The sequence below is a fragment of the Dermacentor andersoni genome, chromosome 3, assembly GCF_023375885.2.
Source record: "Dermacentor andersoni chromosome 3, qqDerAnde1_hic_scaffold, whole genome shotgun sequence".
Lineage (NCBI taxonomy): Eukaryota > Metazoa > Arthropoda > Arachnida > Ixodida > Ixodidae > Dermacentor > Dermacentor andersoni.
The window spans coordinates 135133179-135156640 of NC_092816.1; the positions used below are offsets into that span (position 1 = coordinate 135133179).

General features: G+C 47.9%; 1 protein-coding gene across 1 annotated transcript in view; it reads left to right on the top strand.

The window, feature by feature from the left end:
• The first annotated feature begins 1173 nt into the window (after window positions 1-1173).
• Window positions 1174-23462, top strand: part of LOC126525197 (uncharacterized) — a 41916-nt gene continuing 19627 nt past the window's right edge. The window contains exons 1-2 of the mRNA XM_055067576.2: window positions 1174-1236; window positions 14569-14658. Of these exons, the coding sequence (XP_054923551.2) occupies window positions 14592-14658 (67 nt within the window). The 5' untranslated portion in view covers window positions 1174-1236; window positions 14569-14591. The remainder of the gene's footprint in view (window positions 1237-14568; window positions 14659-23462) is intronic.

The window sequence follows — 23462 nt, forward strand, 5'->3', positions numbered from 1 at the left end:
CGCGTTGCTCAAAGTTCACGGTAGCATTTCAACTTCGAGATCAAAACTGAACAACACTGGCGCGTTTATACAGGAGGACTTTTGTAGAGCAACTAGACTCTCGCGAAGAAAGCTCATGCGCTATGGTATTGCAAGTGGCCACAACTATAACTGGCGGTACAACAGGCTGTACGTTAACAATGAATTTTATGTATATCCTGTCGACACTGATGCCGTATGCCAAGCAGAGGCACCAAATGCGCGTGCATCTGAATATGACGCTTCAACTTCTGCTATATCAACTCCATTTTCCGGTTCGGCATAGCAACATGTGACCGCTCAGGTATTACGTAAACGAGATTACTCGATTCTTTTTACTAATATCAGGAGCATTTAAAGTAAACGTGCTTCACTGTCATCTTTCGCCGACACGTGCCTTGCCGATGTGAGTATCCTGATTGAGACTTAGTTGTCCGGATGAGTTCAATCTCCGTAACTTTTCACCCGCGAAAAAAATTGTAATATGTCCAGATGTGATCGGTACGAGCGCGTAGGTGGCGGCGTTCTGATTGCCGTATCGGATTAAACTGCTTCCTCTAATGTGCTTGTGAACGCTTCACAGGAATTCGTTTGCACTTGTATTTGTTTGAATCACAAGCACGTTGTATTTTCCGCATGTTACCTACCATGTTGCTCGCAGCTTCCTTCTGCGACGACCTGCATGACGCCATAATTATGGTCCTTTCTAAGTTTCCGAGGGCTCCTCTTTACGTCTTTGAGGATTTCAACCTTGCCGCATTTCCATGAAGCAGACCCTCATTTCATGTCTTACCTGCTTCATCTGAATGTCCTGCATTCATTAACTTGTGTTTCACGTTCAACCTTGTACAAATCATAAAACAACCGACGCGTGTTGCCCAGACAACTGCCACTATACTCGAACCATTTGCGCTTCTGGTTGCGTGCTTTTATGGCCTCACTTACTGTTTAAGGGCTATATTTTATTGTTTTATTAGTCATGAACGTGGGCACTCAGATTTGCTTGATAACAATGCGACTGATTTGGCATTCAAGAAACTCTTTAACGTATGTGGAATTAAAAAGCAATTATGAATGGTTTCTCTACAATGAACTTGCATACGCCATACTTTTACTTCATTTCTAGCAAAATGCATCATCCATCGATACTTGCCATGCACATTCTGCGCGATTACATCTTGCTTGTGGTCATAACGTCACCAGGTTCCTTAGGAAACGGTGAGTTTTCTTTGGATGTTTATGAGAGCACTGTAATAGTGCTTCCCCATTTTTCTAGTGCTACAGAAATACTCTACATGTGCATCTCTTTCGATGCTTCAATTAAGTTAAGTCCAGGGGTTTTACGGGTCTAAACCGAGATATGATTGTGAGACACACCGTATTGGGGTACTGTGCATTATTTTTGACCTCCTGGTGTTTTTCAACGTGCAGCCAATGCAAGGTATGCATGGGATTTTATGCCTTTCCGCACCGTTAAAATGTGGCCACCGTTGCCGCGATTTGATCTGGCGCCTTCGGGCTCAGCACCGCAACGCAAAGCCACTACGCCGCCACGGCGTGTAGTTAATTTCTAGCTTACATTCTTCGCATAGGAAAAGTCGAGATAAAAGGTATGTAGGCATATAAAATATTATACATGGTGCATGTTATTATAAGATATGTGAAATAACACTGATAGCGCAGAGTACGTCAAGAGAACTAGTGGCTGCCACGATTACATTTCTTAGAAACTTCCAGGGCTTTCTTTTCAAAGCGAAACAAACATTTATGTCAGCAAAGACGCCATCAAGCTGCTCTTTTGAGGATAAACGTATGTAAGTTTCTTTTGCTAGGGTCACTAACTGAAATTACATCAGAAGCCCTTCACGGTTTCCTAAACTGAAGAAGCTATGAAATAATCAAGTGTATTCTAGAAACTCCCTTCGACGTCCCAAAGAAAAAGTGCCGTTTTCGAAAGGTAAGGAACGAATCCCGCACATTCATACAGGTATGAGGCCACCCATTAAAACTGTTAGGTGGTCGCCCTAAATAAACAAAAAAGGAAGTTCGTTAATTACTTTTTTTATTTATGAGTCAATAAATCATCGTGCTGAACCTTTCAAATTTCGTTAACGTGAAAAAATGAAATATAAGAGCTCAAGACGAGACTTCTTCAGGCAACATCGGGATGCCGGTGTCGGAAAACCATACTTTCTTGGAAAAGTTACCAGAAGGAACTCTGGCGCTATAGTCTACGGGAGCTGTAAGCAATTAGGTTGAGCACGCATTCGTATGATGCGTAGTGCAAAGATTTGCATAAAATTTGCAATTGTCGCTTCAAATGTGTTTACGGCGTTGCATATTCAACGCTTTAAATAAAGCTTTGGATGAGCAATGCAATCATCTGCAATGACTAAATGTAAGTGTTATTTTATGCTGCGCCTTACTGCCGTCATGAAATGAGCAAAACATAACTGTTTGGAAATATTGAAGATAAAAGGGCGATAAATAATGTGACAAGAATGCAAGTAGTCGCAAGCACGAGGATTATGTACATCCACGTAGTAACCATCATTGCCAAATTTGATGAACGTCTGCTGCGACAGGGCTCCTATTAATATTAATAAACAACTCTACGTGGAAACTGTCTTTCGTGCAACGTCATTCTTTCCTTTACGCCGGACATCGTCACCGGCCTGCTGGAGGCGATTGCGTGCACGCATGGGTGAGTATCGCCGGAGTATGAAGTCAAGTAAATCCACTGTGCTAATCCAGGAGCGCAGCATGGATTCATGAAAGCGATTGCGACGTTGTTTATGGTGAGGAAGGGCGACTAACTCCTTCAGCAGATGCCTCAGTACGGAAGCTATTGAAGTTGACACAGGGTGGCCCAACCGCAATAGAGGCTTGCTTACTTGGGCAAGGAACATTTAGCAATTTTAGACGCAGGAACAAATTCAGAAACACACCAATCCTACCATTTGCTCAACTTACGCCAAGTGCCCTTCATACATCATCAAAACCATGTATTGCTCACGCAAGCAAACGTTTTCCTAAAGCTTCCTTCACCCGTGCTCGCGTTCATTCGTAATGAAATGAACGAGGGCATCCGTCATGAGTCTGAAACGTCCATAGCCAGCAAAAAAAAAAAAAAGGAATTTCTTCAATTTTTTTTACGCACTCAAGTATTAATATACAAAGATGCAGATGCTTTCTGCCGTTTTCATTTATGTGTAAAATACTAGAGATGCTAATATTAAAATGTGAGGAACTCTGCCCGGCTGCCGATTTAGGAATCATTGGCATCCTTGAAGCCCTTGGGTTCAGCGAGAGGAGGAGGAAGTAAGCATGTCTGGAATGAAGATTAGTAAGAGGCGATTGGAATAATTGTGAAAGTAGGGAAACCACTAACAACGGAGGCGTACAAAAACAAAGTTCACAGTAGGGGTTCAAAGACTTTGTTTATGGGAATTCGTGGTGTTTTTTTTCGTTTCTTATTTTTAGCATAGGTGGGAAATTAGCCAGTAAAGTAACAAGACCTTAGTGGCACAACCCACCGCCCCGTTCCAAAGGGGATGCTCATAGCATCCATCCATCGATCCATCCATCCACCCATCCATCCATCCATCCATCCACTGAGGTGAAAGTCCAGAAAGGAGATATCTATGTTCCCTCCGTACTTGGTTGAGTTGAGAATGGTTTATAGGAGTGGAGAGAGGAGGCAGAGAATGGGTAGACCTGACGAAGACGTGAAACGAGTTAATCGGCCGGCTCGGCATGCGGCGAGGCCCAAACAATCGACCATCTTCTTTGTTCCTGCCCCACCATCTCGGAAGAGAGGGCTTCGCTCTAAGTCTCATTACACTCTAAGAAAAGTTTACACCCTTTGGAGTGCCCCTTCTGCCACACAACAATAACCGTCATCTGCCTTGATGCGTTTCCTTTCTTTAACGCTGCGAGCCCGATACTTTCCAGTAACGAACGGCATGCGCGTTATCAGCATGATAGTGACACGTGTACTTATCTTTATCGGGCGACCACGTTTCGCCGCCTAACAAATGTAATCGCACAGCGCGGGACGCGCCTGCATGTATCCGAAGTTTCTGGAAAGTTATCGATGCTTCTACCCGGCTGTCTGTTGTCGCCGAACCTTGTGCTATCAGATTTCATCGCGTGACACGAATGGTGTAGAACTTTGTGGAAGGCACGTGGGTCCCAACGATTAGTCTGGAACATTCGACGACTGTTGTATAAAAGCCGACGCGCTTGACCCGCTGATCAGATTTTCGATGATCGCCGACCGTGTTCGCCGCTATCGTGTAGCCTGTTTTTGTGGGCACAGGTTCGCCCAATAAAAGTTAGTTTTGTCCTTCACAGTATTGCTACTGTGTTATACAACGTCACCACCACGTGACAATAGCATTCCCGACAGGAAAGTAGTGGGCGCGGCGTTTTCAAGAAAGAAAACGCATCAAGGCAGATGATTATTGTTGTGTTGCAGAAGGGGCACTTCAAAGGGTGTAAACTTTTCTTAGAGTGTACGACGCATCGGTCTCCCAGCGGTCTCGGCATCCCAGCTACTGTTTCCCGGCCGGCACCACGGCTCCGCCTTCAGCCACCTTCTTACGTTTCTGGAGGAGACGGGGCTGTCGTGTAAATTGTGAATACGCCGCATGGCTACAGCTGACAGCGGTGCCGAACGGTACCGGGCACGGCAATTACCTCGACCTACTCTCTCTTCTCTCTTTTCTTTCTCCTTTATGTCCACCTCTCCTTCCCCAAGGTGCTGAGTCGTGCTCCCTAGGGTTGCAGAAAATAGCACCTTTTCCTCTTCACAATCACTCAAAGACGAGGTAATGACAGCCTTGGCATCTTCCACTCGCATAGATGGTGAGAGGGCGGGAAAGGGAAAAGATAATTTGAGAAGTCGAGCAAGCGCAGCTGCTACACTCGCGGACAACCTTCTGTGGCTGTAAAGGTGAAGCTACGGAGGCAAAGCGCACACAAATGAGAGCGGTTCTGAAAAGAGTCGGGTGTTTTAATCCACGTTAGTTTAAGTTGGGGAAGCCAAAACCTAAACGCCTCATTAGTAACAGTTAAATAAACAGAACATGCCAATGAGTGGAAAAGCCTACTTATCTTTGCGGCTTTTCCCTTCTGCGTCTGGGGAAACGCGAAACCATCGCACATGGAAGCGGCATTGGCTCCGCCTCTATTCCGAGCAGCCAAAAACACTGCCTGAATACTTGGCGGGGTAACACAAGCATAGCAGCCACGGGACCTTAGCTTTCCCTTCATAGCCTCAGGAAGATGTCCGAGCGTATAGACTCAACATCGGTTGCGTACAAACTGGATAAATTTAATTTCGAGGTACGCTACGGTATGTTCCTGCTACTTCAAATTATAAATAAAATGCAACTTTGTCAAGTGGACGACAGATCCAAGGCGTGCAGACGCAAAGCCGCATTATATCACCGTAGAGACTAGGTGACACTAGGGAAGCGATCACACGTCAAATCAACAATTCTGTGTCCGCCGCGGTAGCCCTGCGTCTATAGTACTGCTGGAGCTCGTAGGTTCAATCCCGACTGCGGCAGCCGCATTTCGACGGGATCGAAACACAAAATCCTTGTGCACATAGATTTAGTTGCACGTTGAAGAAGACCAGGTTGTCAAAACTAATCTTGAGTCTGGCACTGCGGCGTGCCTCATAATACGATTGTGGTTTTGGCACATGCATCCCAGTAATTCACTTAAAGTTCAACGCTTTTGCCACAATGCAATGTGCCATGCAAGGCAATGACAATGCTCAGCCCTCCCCGAGGTTATGAGCAACGGCGCACTACAACGCCTCACGCAAACACATCTCTGTGTGTGTTCTGTGCACTCCGCAGACAAACAGCTGCGCTGTAAGCAAGTTAACGTTTAACATCAACTCACTACTCCCTTACTCTCGCCATGAACATCACCGCTAATTATTGTCAAAGCAAACTGTAAAGAAATCCTCGCGTAGATCGGTTCCCACAGTGCGTGGGATCAGCATAATTTTTATTTTGCACTAAACTTTAAACGATATCTGCTGTGAGTTAATTTTTATGCCTTCTACTTGAGCACTGAAATTCTAAAAGCCTCCGAGGAATAATTTTGTCGAGAAACAGATTTGTCAAGTACTGGTATGAGCAACTTTCGCGTTTGAATGGTTTAGCGTCTACCTTGAACATACGGTTTAGGAAAACACATTGCTTACATATACATAAATGTATACGGAACATGCTGGTGACAGTGGAAACGTAGTGCGTGCGCGGTCACAGGTGCATATTACAACTATGCAGCAAGCAGATGGACAGTACGGAACTAACGCCTTTCCTTCTCAATCGCTTTCAATGTCTCACGCGCGCACAACGCTGCGCTTGACTGAACATTTCTTTGTTTGGTTGTCAATCATGAGAGCGTCCCATTAAACGTGGTAAAAGTTAGGCTCCGCAATGTGCAGCCGCAACAGCTAATTAGGTTTTCATATTTCACTTCTGAAAGCGAAGCTGTCTTTGCCTCTTCCTTCGGCTTTCCCACTGGTGCTGCAACTGCTGTGGGCTGCTGCGGCTGCTGCTGTCCCGCACGCCGCTAACGCCGGTCACGTTAGGACGTAGTTGAGACGAACGCCAGTAGCGGTGGCCATGTCGGGACGTGGGCGAGACCTGGCCATGTCACGAAAACATAAAAGGCATGTGCTACCGGTGCTTTGTTGCATGACATTTCTTTATGAGCTGTCATTCTCAAAATACCGAGGAATAACTCTGTAAAGGATCTAAGAAAATATATGCGCCACGTGGAGGGCCTGCGCGGTTGTCGCACAGAATGATTTTTACAACACTCGCGGCGTCGACACCGGATCCTCTGCGAGACAAAGCCCCAAATGCTATTGCGTTAGTACATGACAGGAGTGTGGCACAAAGGAAAGACGACCAGAGAAGCTCGTGTGAAGATTTACGCCGCGTCGCATTTGAACAACGCCCTCTGGACGCCTAACTAGGCCTGACCCCTCACAAATGCTGTGCAGAAACAGCCGCACTTGTCTCTGTGCTCACCCGCAACAGCAACGACAGTAGAGGGAAGAGGTGGGGAGAATGATTAGCGAGGGAATAAAGAGAGAGAGGGGGAACAGTTTTATGCGTGGTTTTACGTGAACCCTTTCAACTTCGTAAAGTAGCAACACTCTCAGCATTGACTCCTCGTTTCTCCTGTCTTTCACGCCTTCTCCTCGACCGTGGTGCCGCCTACACTGCTCGAGCGTAGCCGACGACCTTTCGCAGTGTGAATGCACGCACAGCCAGGCGGTGCGCTCTGAGCGTTCGCGTTGGCTTTGTAGCTCCGAGTAACTTCGTCTACAGCGTATAATTTCTATACGGGCAACCGCCCGTATAAAAATTCATATTGTATAGTATACAATTTCAGTGACGCCAGCATTTCTGTCTCTCTTTGAATAAATATTTGTTTAAAAGAAGTATCGCTGTGCCATGACGACTCCGAATGTATCGCGGGCGCTACAATTAGGTACCCAACATTTGTCAAGTGCGTGTCGCAACATCTTGTTGCGAATGGTTGCAAATAACACATTTACGATCGAATGCCAATAACCGGACCTGGAGCAAGCTTTCAGTAGCCTAAATAACCCGTGCCGTCCTTACCATGGGAATTCGCGGCGTGTATCAGCTATGACGTACAAATCCGACAGGAAGCATGGACGATGGCTACCCTGCAGGTTGACCCGCTTTGGTTGCTCAGTGGCTATGGCGTTGGGCTGTTGAGCACGAGGTCGCGGGATCGAATCCCAGCAACGGCGGCCGCATTTCGATGGGGGCGAAAACACCCGTGTACTTAGATTTAGGTGCACGTTAAAGAACCGCCGCTGGTCGAAATTTCCGGAGTCCTCCACTACGGCGTGCCTCATTATCAGAAAGTGGTTTTGGCACTAAAACCCCATAATGTAATTTTTTTTTACCCTGCAGGTTCGAAAGACTATTTAAAGCTGCCGTGCCGCCAACGGGCGTGCCAATTTTCAAAGCACGCTTAAAGGCTCAGAGGTGGGCGCTGGTGCTGTTATGTTTCTCGTGCCTCAATGTCGGCAGAAATACGCGCGGCCGATCATCGAGTCAGGATTCTGCGTATATAGAAAATGAAGTCACTTTCTTAGAATTCATTCGCGAAGCGGGAATCCGGTAACAGCGCTTCATTCAGGTTCGTGACTCATCATTAAAAGCATTTCATCTTGCGTTAGCTTGTCTGTTCACGAAGTGAGGTACTTATTGCCATCCGAGTTGCACTGAAGGGCCAGCATTGAGGACGGTTACGCTCGCTCCGACATACCATTTGCGAGATATGGCTGTAGTGAAATGACGACCGCGATATGACGCGGCCGTAACTGCGGTAAGTGAAATGATGCAGTCGTTCATTTTGAGGCGCCATGTGTTGCGTCATTACGTGTGTCTCAGAGGCATAGTGATAGTACGAGGTAATAGTTGAACAAACGAGTAGGCGAACGGCTAAACGAACGAGCGAACGACGACTAAACCAGCCAGTGAACGAGTGGGCGACCGCACGTTTTCTTTGCGAGTGCTCCACCGCCGCACCTTAATGTGCCCAGACTTTAAAGCTGACACGAAATAACGCGTATGTCTCAAGGACTTATGATGCTGTCATTTGGCGACGAACGCCAAATGCGAAGGCTTAAATGCGAACGCGAAGGCTTAAACGAGCCTAGTCAGGCTCTCCTCCTTCATCCCCGCTCTTCTGTTGGACACCCTCTTGATGAGTCTCATTGCCGCAGTTACCTTTGCTGGCTTTAGTGTCTTGACATGGATGCTTCGGCGCAGGTGAAAAAAATGTTGATATTGTTTTCTGCGACATGATGGCAAATATGAACCGTCACAACGCTTCGTCTCATCGTACCTCGCTGCGTGCTTTGCCAACTTGTGTGATAGTGTATTGATTTGGCTTGTTTCGTTGTATGGTCCGATGTACGACTTTAGAAAAGTAAATGCAGCTTTGGCGTCAAATGTTAATAAGAACATTAAACGCACAAAAGATCCGGAATTGAAAATGTAAAGCACGACTTTGGAAATGTCAATATACCTTTCGCATCAAAGCATTATGTGATCTTTATACCTGTAAAGTTTCTTAATTAAAATCCATGCGCTTCGTAGATTCTGCGGCCTCTGCGAGATGCCGCGGCGGGCCCGCTCGCCATCAAAGCGCCCTTGAAACTTTGTGCTCGGATGGGGATCTTTTCCTTATGTGACTCCATGTGAATGGGCGTCGCCACGGAATCCAGCCCAAGTTCAGAATCTTCGCGCCGAAATGATTTTTCGGGCACGAAAAATAGACTCTAGATAAAATCCAGAATGATTTCCGGCGCCGTGGATTGTTTTGGTTGCCGGTGCATCGCAGCACGAAACAATTTCCGGGGGGGGGGGGGGGGGGGGGGGCTGAAGCCCCATGAGCCTCCCCCCCTCGCTACGCCCCTGTTGGCCAGAGCGGCCGAAGTCAAGGGGTGGCTACTGCGCGAAGACCCAGAATACGTCAGTCGAGAAAGAGCCTGGATCGCTGCGAAGCATCGACGATTACGCCAAGACCCTGCAGTACGGGAGGCCGAATACGAGCGACGCCGAGCTCGCGCTTGAACCGGGGGTGCCAACGCTTGGTTTCAACGTGAGTTCCCCGCGCTGAAATTTGGACATTCCTGCCAAGTGTGCGTTCGACTGTGGTTTGACTCGAACCTACCGACGCTCAACACTGTTCAGTCTGTCGAGCAACGTGCACAAGGTATGTGTGTGCTGCGAGGCATCTTCCCGGAGGCAAGCGACCACGACTAGATGCGGCTGTGTAGGACCTGTCGAGAAACGGGTGTTACGCGGGAAAGTGCCGCAGTTCAGCGTGACAAACAGTTTCAAGTATCCACCCAAGGCAGCGGGACTACTGCGTTTGAACAAGGTTGCCCTAATTGACCAGCTTCGCTGTTTGAAACCTCACCTGACCGAGTGCAAGCTTGCCCCCCCCCCCCCCCCCCTTCTTTTTCATTCTTACGCCATAGTCTTAGGGCCTCCGCGAAGAAGACAATAGGGTGGATGCATCGGCGGCGTTGTCTCAACCCGCACCACTCAGGCCCTCCGTGTGGCGCCGACGCCTTACTGAACTGATTGAATGGACACTTTTCGAAGAAGGTGCTGCGCATGCGCGAGCGCGCCACTTGCGAGCGCCCTCTATGCGGTTGAAAAGCTACCAGGCGGCTGCCCGCCAGGGCATTCCGGCACGCTCTGGCAAGCTCCCCTGCCCACGTTTCTGTATGACATGCCTGCTTACTGCGTCGCGTATGGATGTGAGCATTATTAAGCCAAGAATAACGGTGTTAATATTTAGTTTGCGTCCTAGTAGCGGCACCCACTAAAAAGAACGTCATGGGTGAACGCCGTAAAATGATTGATGCAGACTTAGTATGGCAGCCAAACGTGTACTCAAGGATTAGGAGCGAGCACTTCGCAAAAAGTATACCTGATGAAGTCTATAATGAGTCCTTTCTAATAATATAAATTCGTCCTTCTTCAATTTTAGGCCAGCCTTCAAACTTTCCAATTCACCCAGACTACGTGACAGCTGTTTTCATGTAGACCTAAACTTCGAGACAGGCTGCAGTGCAAAGGCACCGTCGTTTCATAAAAAGGCATTTAACAGCACGCAAATGACAGCGAGATAGGATTTCGGTGTGGCATGCGCGCGACTGCATCGGGTAGTGGTTTCAGAGCGCGCGCTCGCGCTCGTTGTACGCTCATAGCTCTCTGGATCTGAACGTGGGCACGCTCTGGTGGCGCCTCGCTTAAACCATGTGCTCGGCGGCCGCTTCGGCTAGGTAATTGCCTAATGAATTAATATACCCCTAAAGGTAGCGCCATCACTTCTCTCCTGCGCGGAGCCGAACTTGCAGACGCTCTCCGCAACAAACCCTGTCGCGATATGTCGCTTGCGGTTTTGAGGGAGTATTTTGATGAGATTTTTTTTCTACGTTATATCGTGACTGGCTACCGCGACATCAAGAGAGGACGTCTGAGTGTCATTCTGCTTCGTTGACTCTACTTATTCGTGCTGCCTCTCTCGTTTCAGCGCCAACGAAGCGGCGAGAACACAGCGTTTCATCAGCGTATCAGCAACGCCGCAGTTAGCCACTTTCGCAGATCGATTTTCAATATATGGGCTCGCACGCGTCTCTTCGACGTTAAGTAAGCGTCACCGAACACAAAGCGCGAAGCTGTGGCTTTGTTCCAATACCCGCCGTAGACGGCTAGGCAGACAGCGGCCATTTAAATATCGTTCCAACTCACACGAAGACGTCAAAGTAGACAGCTTCGCGAAGACAGCATCGAAGTCGAAAACGATGCAGGCTACTTTCCTGTCCAAATCAGATGGTGGCTGAGCAGGACGCTTCGAATGCTGACAGGAAGGTTGTCTGCGCATAAGAAAAAGTAGACACGCTATCCTACGCCATTAATATAAGCTAGATCGTGTTCTTCATAGGTTTTGAGGCGCGAATACTTAAAATACAGAAATAATGTTTGCTTTTCTGAACTTGTGACTGCGAGGCGGCATCGCGTAGCAGAAGCGTTTTCCGCGCTTCTTCTGGACAGCTGGAAACGTGTTCCATTACATGGCGTTGAAACTGTTGAAACGCGGCGTCTGACTTCGCACATGGTATTCGGCAGAGGCGCTTGCCGCCATTTACGTTTAGTGCATCCGAAGGCACAGCAACGCGGCTTCGCGAACAGGGAACTACGCTACAAAACCAGAAAGGAAGCGCGCAACGTGGCGTCTGCCTACGCCGCTATGCATATACCACGCACTGTGGGAATCGATGTAAGCGATGCCTTGTCTGCTGTTTGCGTCCATTGACTCTATTTGGCGCTGATATAGTGACGGCATACGAAAGTCGTGACGTGATGTGAAATGTTACCTTGCCTGCTCCCCTCAACGCTTTATGCGAGCCTTCGTCTCCGCGGCACTAAGTGCACGCTTCGCGGTGCCATTCTAGGTTGTAGCGTTGCAGCCCACAAAACTGCTCAATCTCTCTATCTCTCTCTATTCCCTCGTTGACGTTCTCCCCAGTTCCTCTCTCTACTGTCGTTGCTGTCGCGTGTGAGCACGGAGACAAGCCAAGCGTGGCAGCGCGTACATTGCATTTGTGGGTGTCACGCCTTGTTACAGCGTCAATAGGGCATTGTGCACATGCTGCGCGGCGTAAATGTTGACACGAGCTTCTCGGGTCGTCTTTTCTTTGAGCCACATTCCTGTCAAGTACTAACGCGATAGCGATAAGGGCTCCGTGCCGCAGAAAATCCGTTGTCAACGCCACCGGCGTCCCATAGCGAATAATCATTCTGAATCACAACCGCGCAGGCCCCCCACGTGGCGCACACCTTCTCTTGCATTCTTTACAAAGTTATTACTCGGAATGTTGAGAATGACCGCTCATAAGCAAACGTCATGAAACGAAACACCGACAGCCCATGCATTTTGTGTTTTTGGGACATGGCCACTTCTCAACCACGTTCCCACCTTGCCGGCGTTAGCGGCATGCAGGACCACAGCAGCCGTAGCAGCAGCAGCGGAAAGTCAAAGGACGAGAGGAAGAAAGCTTCGCTTTAAAAAGCGCGTGACGGCGTTCGGCCAATGGGAAGGCCGAACGTCCAGGAAAAGCGGAGGATAGGAGGGCTGCGACAATCTTCAAATGATGGAGCAATTTTTTTTTATTGAGCGGCTTTACGGCTAGTGGTTTAAGAGCGTGCTCTTGTACTCGGTGTACCATCATAGCTCCCAGCGCGCGGGTTCGTTTCGCCGGCGTCTTGCCGGCTTGAACAGTGCGCGTGTGCGGGCGCCAGCGAATACACGCCTCTTTATTGGGAAATGAAATAGAAATCAAGGGCTGTATTTACTAACGATTACCTTTAAAATCATGTCATACCCCATCGCGCGTTGATACACACCGATAGCACATAGAGGGGCTCCTTGATGCCACGAGTTATATGACATAAATGCAGTCCGTTGAAAAATATCATACAAAGTCCGCGATCATTCTATGCGACCACTCGTAATGCGAATTAAGTGAGCGAATGAAGCAAAGGCTGGCCGAAGAAATGCAGCCTGCTTCGACAGCTGGCGGTGCGGCAGGTTGGATGTGTTAGCGTCTATCCAAGTCACTCCAGTTCATCGCTGGGCTTCATTTTAGCTTTGTTTTTATGCGTACACGTAACAGTTTGCGCAGCCCTAAATGCGCATTGTAATGCAGGTGGTTAAGCTTCTACAACACTGCATGAAGAGATAAGCAAGAACGAATCTACAGACGTCAAATACAATGGGGCTGCTGCGAGCTGCCACACTCCTGCCAGCTGCCCGAACACTGGCGCTCAGATTGAACATAGCGTTTCTCACATAACCATCTCCTTCAAATGCCCAACGACAATGAGCCTGATGCACGGTCGCGGTTGTTGAATGCAGATAGCTCTACACCTGGTCGCTGGCGATCCAGCTTCGCCAAAAGTCACAAATGCATCCCGCTTCCAAAAAAGAAACCAGAATTCAGCTTTCCTCCAATATTTTGACACTACGTAAGATGACTAAACAAACAACGCAGGTTGAATTTCAGGTCATCAAAGTTGATGGCGGAGGTAGCAACGAGGCGATGACAGGAAATGTTTTTCCCCACACAAGTACTCTCGCGCCCCTCGCCCCGGACGCTTCCTCAGGCTTACGGCAGGGGGAGTTCATTTTTATTTAACAAATTGTCCATTTCTCAAAGTGAAATACGTCAGGAAAATTCGTAAAGTACGAGTAGCACACAACCTACATACAAAATAGTGTTGGATTGTAATTTCAATTACTGAGAAAACACAATTCTGTTACGCGGAATCTCAAACCCAAACATTTATTCCGGTTCCCCTTTGAAGTCTATCTTAATAGTAGTGGCGCGCCTCCCTGAGTTCCTTGCAACATCATGCAGATGCCGCTAGCCTCCGCTCATCCGCGTCAGTGGTGGCGCCCACTGTGGAGGGGAGGGGGGGAGAAAAAGAAAGAACGAGAAAGCTCGCCTTCGTCCACAGCGTTGCCGCTAGTGTTTCCAGGAAAACATTACTTTTACATAAGCTGCAGCTGCCGGAAAGTGTGACAAAAAGTGAAGAATGTTTGTATGATATCGCGTTCCCCTCCTAAAGGCGAACCTGATGCGTCCTCCAAGTTTATTTTTTCACAATAGAAGGCAAAGCCCGTCTCATATGGAATGGCATATGGCATAAAGCATATGATCTGTTATCTTTCATAGTGAATTGAGGATAAATGAAAGGCCAGGAGGCTAACCCGGGCTGTGCCGTGTTGGTTAACCTGCACAAATTTGTGCGACCTTCAGTAGCGCGCAGCACTCTGTGCAAAAGTGTGCAATGAAAACGTAAATTTGATGTAGCACATGTGCACGCATTTTTCTCTTGCGTGACACTTATTTAGGATATTGATAACCTAAATTGAGGTTCATATTTTCAGAGTGCAGGAAGGAGTGCCTCGTGATGTGGTGCCCAGACGTCCAAGATCCCGACATAAACCGCTATATCAACTACAATTTGAAGGACCCAGGTTAGTAGGATTGTACTTATTTGTTTGTTTGTTTATTTACACTACCAATCCAAGAAAGGAAAGAAAGGACCATTGCAGGAGTGGACAGAAATACAAAAAAGATAAGATAGAAAATATTGCTACATATAGAACGAAAAAGAAACAATACAATAGCAGCATCTGTAAAATGTGACGTGTGGTGATCAAAGAGAAAACGCTCTCGCAGTATGCGCATCAGAAACAGAAACGGCTGCTATGACGCACTCATATCTGGGAAGATAAGATTCTCCAAACCTGCAGTAAAAGCACTGACACAGGAACACATGACAACTGGATTGGGTAATTCATTTCATTTTTTGGGGCGATTGCCCTCGGAAAAAAGCTACACTTGAATACATCATTCCGTGTAACAGGCGGCTGTATCTATAAACTGCGCTTGTTCTGTGCTTGTTCTATAAAGTGAGCGTTGATCTGGTGAAATTACACATAAATCAGCGAAATAATTTTAACTTGTTTATCAATAATTAGGTTCAGGAATTAGGAATTTCTTAGCAGTAATAGTTATTCGAACATATTGTAATGGCAACAAAGAAGGCCTTAAGTGAAAGAGGAGGAGACGATGGTTGATTGGTTAGTTGGGGTTTAATGGCACAAAGGAAACTAAGGCCATGCTGCGCCAGTCACAAGATAAAAGGAAACGCAAGGTTAGAGCAGGCAAACCTGCATTGCAATATAGTTCGTGTAAATAACCTGTTGTCTCTAAAGAGTGGAACAGGTTAGTAAATGGCACTAGCGGGTCGTCTGCGAGTAATAGGGCAGGGTGTAAAGGTATATGTTAATTATATAGGTTGTGTAAAAGCTTCCGTCGCTGTGTTTCAAACTGTGGACATGTTATAAGGATATGTATTACTGTAAGAGGTTGATTGCGTTTTTTGCAAGTCGGCGGGTTTTCTTTCCGGAGGAGAAAGTTGTGTGTTAAATGTGTGTGTCCAATCCGAAGTCGACACAGGATCACCTCATAGAACCGTTGCTGGTGAGTGAGGGCTTCCTAATCACCGTGATACTATTCCGATATGGAAGCGCCGTGTTTGTTATGTATTTGCGCGCTGCCATTGAAGCACACCTATCCGCTGCTTCACTACGCGGTATACCAACATGGCTTGGTACCCAGCAAAACCTAATTGACCGGCCGTATTTGATTAATGTTACCATGTTTAAGATATCCCCTATCAGGGGTTCACATCCGGATTTCGCGTGTAGAGCCTTTAGTGCGCTTCATGAATCAGGGTATATTACTTTGTTTTCGTGTTTGTCAGCGATTCTCTTTTTAATTACAGTCCATATTGCGTAGAATTCGGCTGTGTAGACATGTTGTGGTAATCGAATACTTATTTCCCAATGTTCCGTTACGGCCCCCACACCCATGGTATTTTTTTTTTGTTTTAGTTTCATCGGTGTAAAATTCAATGTAATGTTGGTATTTGTCCTGAAGAGCGCGGAATTCTTGTATAATGTGTTCGTGTGGGATGTCTTTCTTCTTTAAATGTGTCAATGTCCAGAAACATAACGGTTCAAAACCGCACCATGGGGCCAAGCGCTGTGGCTTTCTCGCAACCTGGAGGACTTCGCGAGGAATGTCATAATGAACAAGCGGCTGAAGCAGGACAAGCGGACAAGCAGGACAAGCGCCTTAATCATGTTTGGTTTGTTTGTATAGTGTAAGCGTGAGTTGAACTGTGTGACAATGTTGAAACATATGTGTTGTGGTGAGGACTGAATTCTGAGTACATAAGAAAAAGTTATTAGTGCTCTGCGCTGCTGTAAAGGAGGTTCATTACAGTCAACATATGAGCTCTGGACAGGCAATGTTCTGAAAACACCACTTGCCAGTCGTAGTCCAAGGTTATGAACTGGTCATGTGGTCGGACGTAAGATATTCTGGCTGAGCCATATATAATGCTACTGTAGTCTAATATGCTACGTACCAAATTGCGGTGAATGCGTAGCAGGCATTTACGGTCAGAGCCCCAGCCTCCCGGGAGAGAGAGAGAAAGAATAAACATTTTTATTGGGTGAATGCAGCTTTGGAGAGGCGTCCTCATTCCAGAATGCCTTGAGCTCGGGCCGCGTCCTGGGCCCACGCAATCAGCCGTTGCTGATCTTCGACGTCGGAACTGGCCAAGGCTGTCTCCCAAAGCTAGTTAGTGGGGTAAGGGTTCGGATGATTTAATGGTGCCGCTCTGCAACCCCCTCCTATGTGCCTGAGAGACCCGGGCTCAGCGTAGAAGCGGCATTGCGGAGAGAATTGTGTGGGGTCCATGAGGAATAATGCCTTGAATCTCGTACGACGCGTAGCCAATAGACAACACGTCCTTAAGGAAGAAAATCTCCTCAAGCTAACACACGCCTTTGCGCTATGCCACTTCACCTACGAGGCGGCCATGCACAGATGGAAGTCGCGGAAAATGACAAACTCAATGTTCTACTGAGGAAGCTAGTCAAACTAGCGCTGGGAATCCGCAAGAATGCCGAGACAGAGCTCCTGCTGCAACTGGGGGTACACAACACACTAGAAGAAATAGCCGAAGCTCAAGAACGGGCTCAATGGACAAGACTCTCTGGAACCAAACCGGGTAGAGAAATCCTAGCCAAACTAGGTCATGACACCACAGTAATCGAGAATCTATATCAAAGCGTTCCGACGGACACACGCAACTCCTACACGGTTCGTCCACTGCCGCGGAACATGAACCCCGCGCACCATCAACCCAGAAGGCTGGCACGCGGATCGTTCATCCTGCTCGAAATACGTGATAAGAAGATCCTAGCCTGTTTCGTTGACGCGGCACAGTACCCGACCAGGAAGGCCTTCGTTGCCACCACGATCAATAAGCAGGGTCAAGTCAGAAACACTCTCACAGTCAAGACCCACAAGTCCGAGATAGCAGAACAGGTTGCCATCGTACTCGCGCTCACAGACCCGACCACCACCCACTTCTACAGCGATTCACGCTCGGCCGTCAAAGCCTTTCAGAAAGGAGCAGTTGCAAGCCAAGCACTACAAATAATCAATAGACCCGCACAGCTGCAGCATCACACCATCTGCTGGTTCCCGGCACACCTCGGAGAGATCGAGGACGCCCCTCGCAATCTTAATGAGATGGCTCACAGGAGCGCGCGAGACCTAACCCTCCGCGACGCCACCTATTCTGGTCGTGACCATCCCAGCGAGAATCGGGACCCTCCCTCCACATATAGCGAGATCATAAAGCACTTTTATCTAGACCGCAGAATATTCAGCACACCTCACCATAAGCTCACCAGGCCTCAAGCCCTGACGTTCAGAATGCTTCAAACAAACACGTACCCCACGCAGAACAGACTACATCACTACATGCCTGACCTGTACAAAACATCATATTGCAAAAATTGCCACAGCACACTAGACGCACATCACTTGCTCTGGCCGTGTGGTCGGACCCACGCAAACAAGGATCAAGACTCCGCCAGGCTACAAGACGCATTAAGCAGCACGGACCTGGCGGAGCAGCTCTGGGCTGTCCAGCGAGCCAACGATGCGTCCAGGGAGTTACAACTCCCGGTCCCAACGTGGGAGTAGCCCGCTCTATGGGACCTTGCGCCCCGTAGCTCGCAGGACCTTTCAATAAAGTTACTCCATCCATCCATCCATCCATCCATCCATCCATCCATCCATCCATCCATCCATCCATCCATGAGGTGAATTCTGGTTGGGTGGGGGAATGTATTAACCTGTAGATCTCGGAGGAATTGCTCCTGCTCGCTAGGTAGTGACATGTGTGGGGGTGCATTTGTTCTGCGGGTTAGCTTTTAGTGTTGTGTGATGTCTTGGTACGAGACTAGAGGGTGCATGCACTCGGGTTCAGATTCCTCGGCGTCGGCTCGGTGGGTCAGATCTCGAGCCAGGTGATTGGTGACCTCGTTGCCAGGAATGCCTTGATGAGCTGGCGCCCAGATCCTCATGACTGATTTCGTTGGCGGCTTTTGATTGATGATCCGGAGCGTAGTGGTATGAATTCTCCCGCTAGCAAAGTTGCGGCGCGCCTGTTGGGAGTCGGTCACTATGACTTCAACCTCTGTTTGGGTGAGCGCGAGGGCTATGGCCGCTTTGTCGGCTTGGAGGGGATTGTTTCGTGTGAGCGAAATGCTGCTCCGATGTTCTTTGTTGGCGACTATGGTGGCTGTTGTGGCTTGCGCGTCTGTAGTAAGAAGCCGCGTCCGTGCAGGCTGTAGAGGGTAAAGTCCCGTATCGCTTGTGTATGGCCAGGTCGCGGGCCTCCCTTTGCTCTGCGTGGTGCACTGGGTTCATATTGCGAGGTAGAGGATGTACGGTGATGTTGCTCCGGGTGGCATGGGGTAAGTTCATAGTCTGAGGCGGCGGATGGCTCAGAGGGGCAGAGAGCCCCAGGCGTAAGAGAATGAACCTCCCTGCTTCCGTAGCCACCAGCCTTGTTCGCTGACTGGATAAATGTGCCTCGATCAGCTCCTCGGCCGTGTTGTGCACAACTAGTCATAGTAGGCGTTCTGTGGACGTACTGATTGGCAGGCCCATCGCCTGCTTATATGCCTTTCTGATCATTGTGTTGATTTTCTTGAGTTCCGTCGCGTTGAGTAGTGCGTATGGAATAGCGTAAGTTATTCGAGACACGACGAAGGCTTGGACCAGCCTAAGCGTGTCCGCCTCCCCCATGCCTCTTGTCTTCGTCGTTTTCGCCGGATCATGTGCGTAACTTGGGCTGTTGTATTCTTAAGCTTTTGAATAATTATTGTATTAATGCGATCCGACTGGCAAACCATTCCCAATATCATTACGCTTTGAGACCGAACGATGGTGTGTCTCACCAGTTGTATGTTGATAGTGGGTGAGTCGGATGTGTGCTTCTTTCGCGGTGAGACCAGGAGTAGCTCCGACTTTTGGGGGGCGCAGCAGAGCCCGCATGACTTAGCATAGTCGCTCACCACGTCTGCAGCTTCCTGCAAGCGGTTCTCCATTTCCCCAATGGACCCTGTGGAGGACCAGATGCTAATGTCGTCGGCATATAGGCCATGCCGGATCCCTGGGATGTTATCGAGGAGCGGCGGTAGGCCTATTAGGGCGATATTGAAAAGGAGAGGGGATAACACTGCGCCCTGTGGTGTGCCGCGCCCGTCCAGTAAGAAGGGGTTTGTGGCTTTGTCCCCGACCTTTAGGATGGCTTTTCTATCTGAGAGGAAATCTCTGATATAGGAGTACGTCCTGGCCCCACACTCCAGCGCCTTTAGCCTCTGTAAGATTGCTGTATGCTTGACGTTATCGAACGCCCCTTTAGGATCTAAGGCGAGGATAGCCGTGGGGGAGTTGCGTGTCGCTGGTACAATCACCTCCTCTTTCGGCTGAAGTAGGATGTCTTGAGTTGAGAGGTGTGGACAGAATCCTATCATCATTGTTGGAAGTTTCCCCGAGTCCTCCAGGAATGGTTGTAGCCGGTTGAGAACGATGTGCTCGAGGAGCTTTCCTACACACGAAGTGAGGGAGATCGGTCGTAGGTTCTGAATGGCTGGTGGCTTGCCTGGCTTCGGTATCAGACGAACCTCGGCTATTTTCCGGTCCTCGGGAAGGTTTCCTTTCCTCCATACTTCGTTAAAATAAGCGGTAAGCTCTAGTAGCGAGGGGCTGTCAAGATTTACAAGTGCCTTATTGGTAATTTGGTCCATTCCCGGAGCTGTGTGGCGTCTCAAGCCCATTATCGCCGCTGTTACTTCATGTAGATGAATGTCCTCATCTAGGAGCTCGTTAGGGGTGCCGGTGTAGGGTGGCAGAGGCTCCAATGGCTGTGTGGGCAAGTACTGGGCTTTGAGAGTCAAAAGGAGGTCCGCCGCGTTTCCAGGAAATTGGTGAATTACTCGGGCCATATTCTGGTGGGATACCGTTTTGCGGCTGGTCGGGTTGATTAAATATCTCAATTCCTTCCACGTCTTGCAAGTACTCACTCTTCCTCTCAAGCTGTCGTGGAGAGATAGGCAATTCTCTCGGCATAGCGTGGTAGCGTATTCCGCAGCCTCTTGTGTGAGTAGTGCTATTCGCCTCTTGAGCTTGCGATTTAATCTTTGCCTTTTCCAACGCTTCAGAAGGCTACGCCGAGCTTCCCACATGTGGAGCAAGCGAGCGTCGATGCTCGGAGTGGTGGTGGATGTTTCAAGCATTTTGGTGTGCGCCTTCACATCCTGGTGAAGCTGAGTGATCCAGTCCTTTATTGACGGAAGCTGTTGGCTCTGTTCGTTCGCAGCTTTTCTCTTATCTCCCGCAGCTTGGTCCAATCCGTGAGGCGAGCAGTGCCGATCCTGGCTTTGTATTCGAGCCCATGGAGAGTGGTGGCTAGCAGCGCGTGGTCGCTGCCTAGGTACTCCTCCAGATTAGTCCAGCAAGCTTGGGGGATACTTCTGGTGAGGGTTATGTCGGGGCTCGTGTCTCTTTGAACACTTGTGCCGAGCCTCGTGCTATTCCTTGGATCGTTGACGAGTGTGAGATCCATGTCCTCAATAACAGGACTTTGAGGATGTTAAGTGCATTGTTCGCTTTCATTTTAAGGCTATTTATGTGTGTCAAGAAGTTTAACTTTTTATCAAACAGAACATCCAGAAACTTGTATTCTTGTTTTACCGGTAGTGTGCCTTTTGTAGCTCAAGCATGGGATCTGGTTGTAGGGCTCTTTTTTGTGAAAAGACAACACTAATAGCTTTTTCAGTTGAAAAGTGAAAACACTTTTCAGCTCCCACTGCGTGAGTTTGTTTAACGTAAGTTGAATTTGCCGTTCGCAGGTTGCCATGTTCGATGCACGACACGCAATTTGTAGATCATCCACCTAAAATGAATGCAGCACAGAGGATGGAATTACATTATTGACCGAGTTCATTTTCACCATAAATTATGTTGTGCTTAATACGCATCCCTGAGGCACACCGTTTTCCTGAATAAATACGCGGGACAGCACCGTCCCTAAACCCACTGGGAATGTTCGGTCGGACATGAAATCGGCTAGACATTTATGCATTTATGCAATGTTGTGTCGTATGCCTTTTCAAAATCAAAGAAAACAGTGAGACAATAATGTTTGTGCAGAAAGGCCGCAGGTATCTCATGTTCTAGACTAACTAGGTGATCTGTTGTAGAGCAACCTTTCTTGTACCCAGACTAATGGTTACCTAGCAGGTTCTCTGTTTCAAGGACGTATGTCAATCTTATGTTGATGATAGTTTCATAGGACTTTGCAAGACAACTTGCGAGTGTTATGGGTCTATAACTGGTTGCTGTTGTGGGAGGTTTTCCAGCTTTCAAGAAAGGGATTATGATGGCTTTCTTCCATTCCTTGGGCTTTTTTCCCGTTTCCCAGATTGTGTTGAAGAAATGAAGCAAGGTCTCAACTTCTGTAGGGGATAGGTGAGCTAGTATTGCGTAATGTACTCTGTCCGGATCGGATGCTGTTCTTTATTTCCAGTAGTAAGTTATCTGTTGATTTATGGAAGTGTTAAAGCGGCATTATACCGTCTTTCTGAATTTCCTTAGTTGGAACCTTTAGTTTTTCTGCTAATTGCTTATATTTTAGAAATGCAGCAGAGTAGTTCTCTGCGCTTGATATATCATGGAAACGTTGCCCTAATATGTCTGCTTGTTCTTCTGTATTTGTTTGCGCGCCTGGAGGTGACAGTATGGGGATAGTGTAAGAAGCGTAGTCGCCTCTAAACTTACGAACCTGATCCCACATTCGTTTGGATGTTATTGAGCTATTTATAGACGAGACATAATTTTTCCATGATTGTCTTTTGGCTTGTTTGCGTGTGTACCTGGCTTTCGCTTTAGATTTTTTGAAAGAGAGTAGATTTTCTTGTGTTGGGTATCGCCGAAAGATACCGCACGCTTTGTTTTGTTGTTTTTTTTGTTTGTGTACATTCCTTCGACCACCAGGGTTTCAGGTTTTTTTCTTAAGAAGCCAGAGGACTGTGGGATTGTCTGTTCTGCTACAGCGAGTATGCAGGCGGTAATCTTGTCGTTCATTTCGTCTGTGGTTAACCCTTCTGTTATGTTACCCAGAGTGGCCTTTTCAGTAAAGAGAGGCCAGTCTGCTAGATGGAGTTTCCAACGGAGGGGTCTTAGTGGTATGGTAGGAAAAGGAGATGTGAAAAGGAGCGGACTCAATATTAGCAAGATTGACTACACCAAGATGGTAAAACCATCGTTTAATCAGCATGTCTGAGCTTGGACCACATTGCATCAGACATCATATGCCCGAACGTCAACCAAAACATAATTGTGATGAGTACACTGGAACGAGAGAATGCTGTGAAATATCTGAGAATAAGGTCATAAGAACATAATGAATTCAAGAAACCCTTTGGCTCTCGCCGTTAAACGCATCAATAATACCGGTACAGTGATCATCGCCTTTGATGGGCACAAGGTTCCGAATTTCGTCAAATACAGCCCGGTCCTTGTAAGGTACTCACTATACAAGAAACAAACAGACGTTTGCTATGCTTGTGGTCTACTCGGTCACAGAGCCGACGCGTGCCCGTCACCACAAGAGAGATTATGCCGAGGCTGTGGTGCAGTGAATCCCACTGACGAACATAAGTGCCAACCCAGGTATGAACTGTGTGGTGGCCCACATCCAGCGGCAGTCAAAATGTGTAAGCAACGCTTTACAACTCCATACGTGGTCAGAAAACGGAGAAACGAAAGGGCAATAGCAACCAACGTCTACAAGGACAATAATGACCCGTAGCCAAGACCTGGGTCACACAGCAGGTGC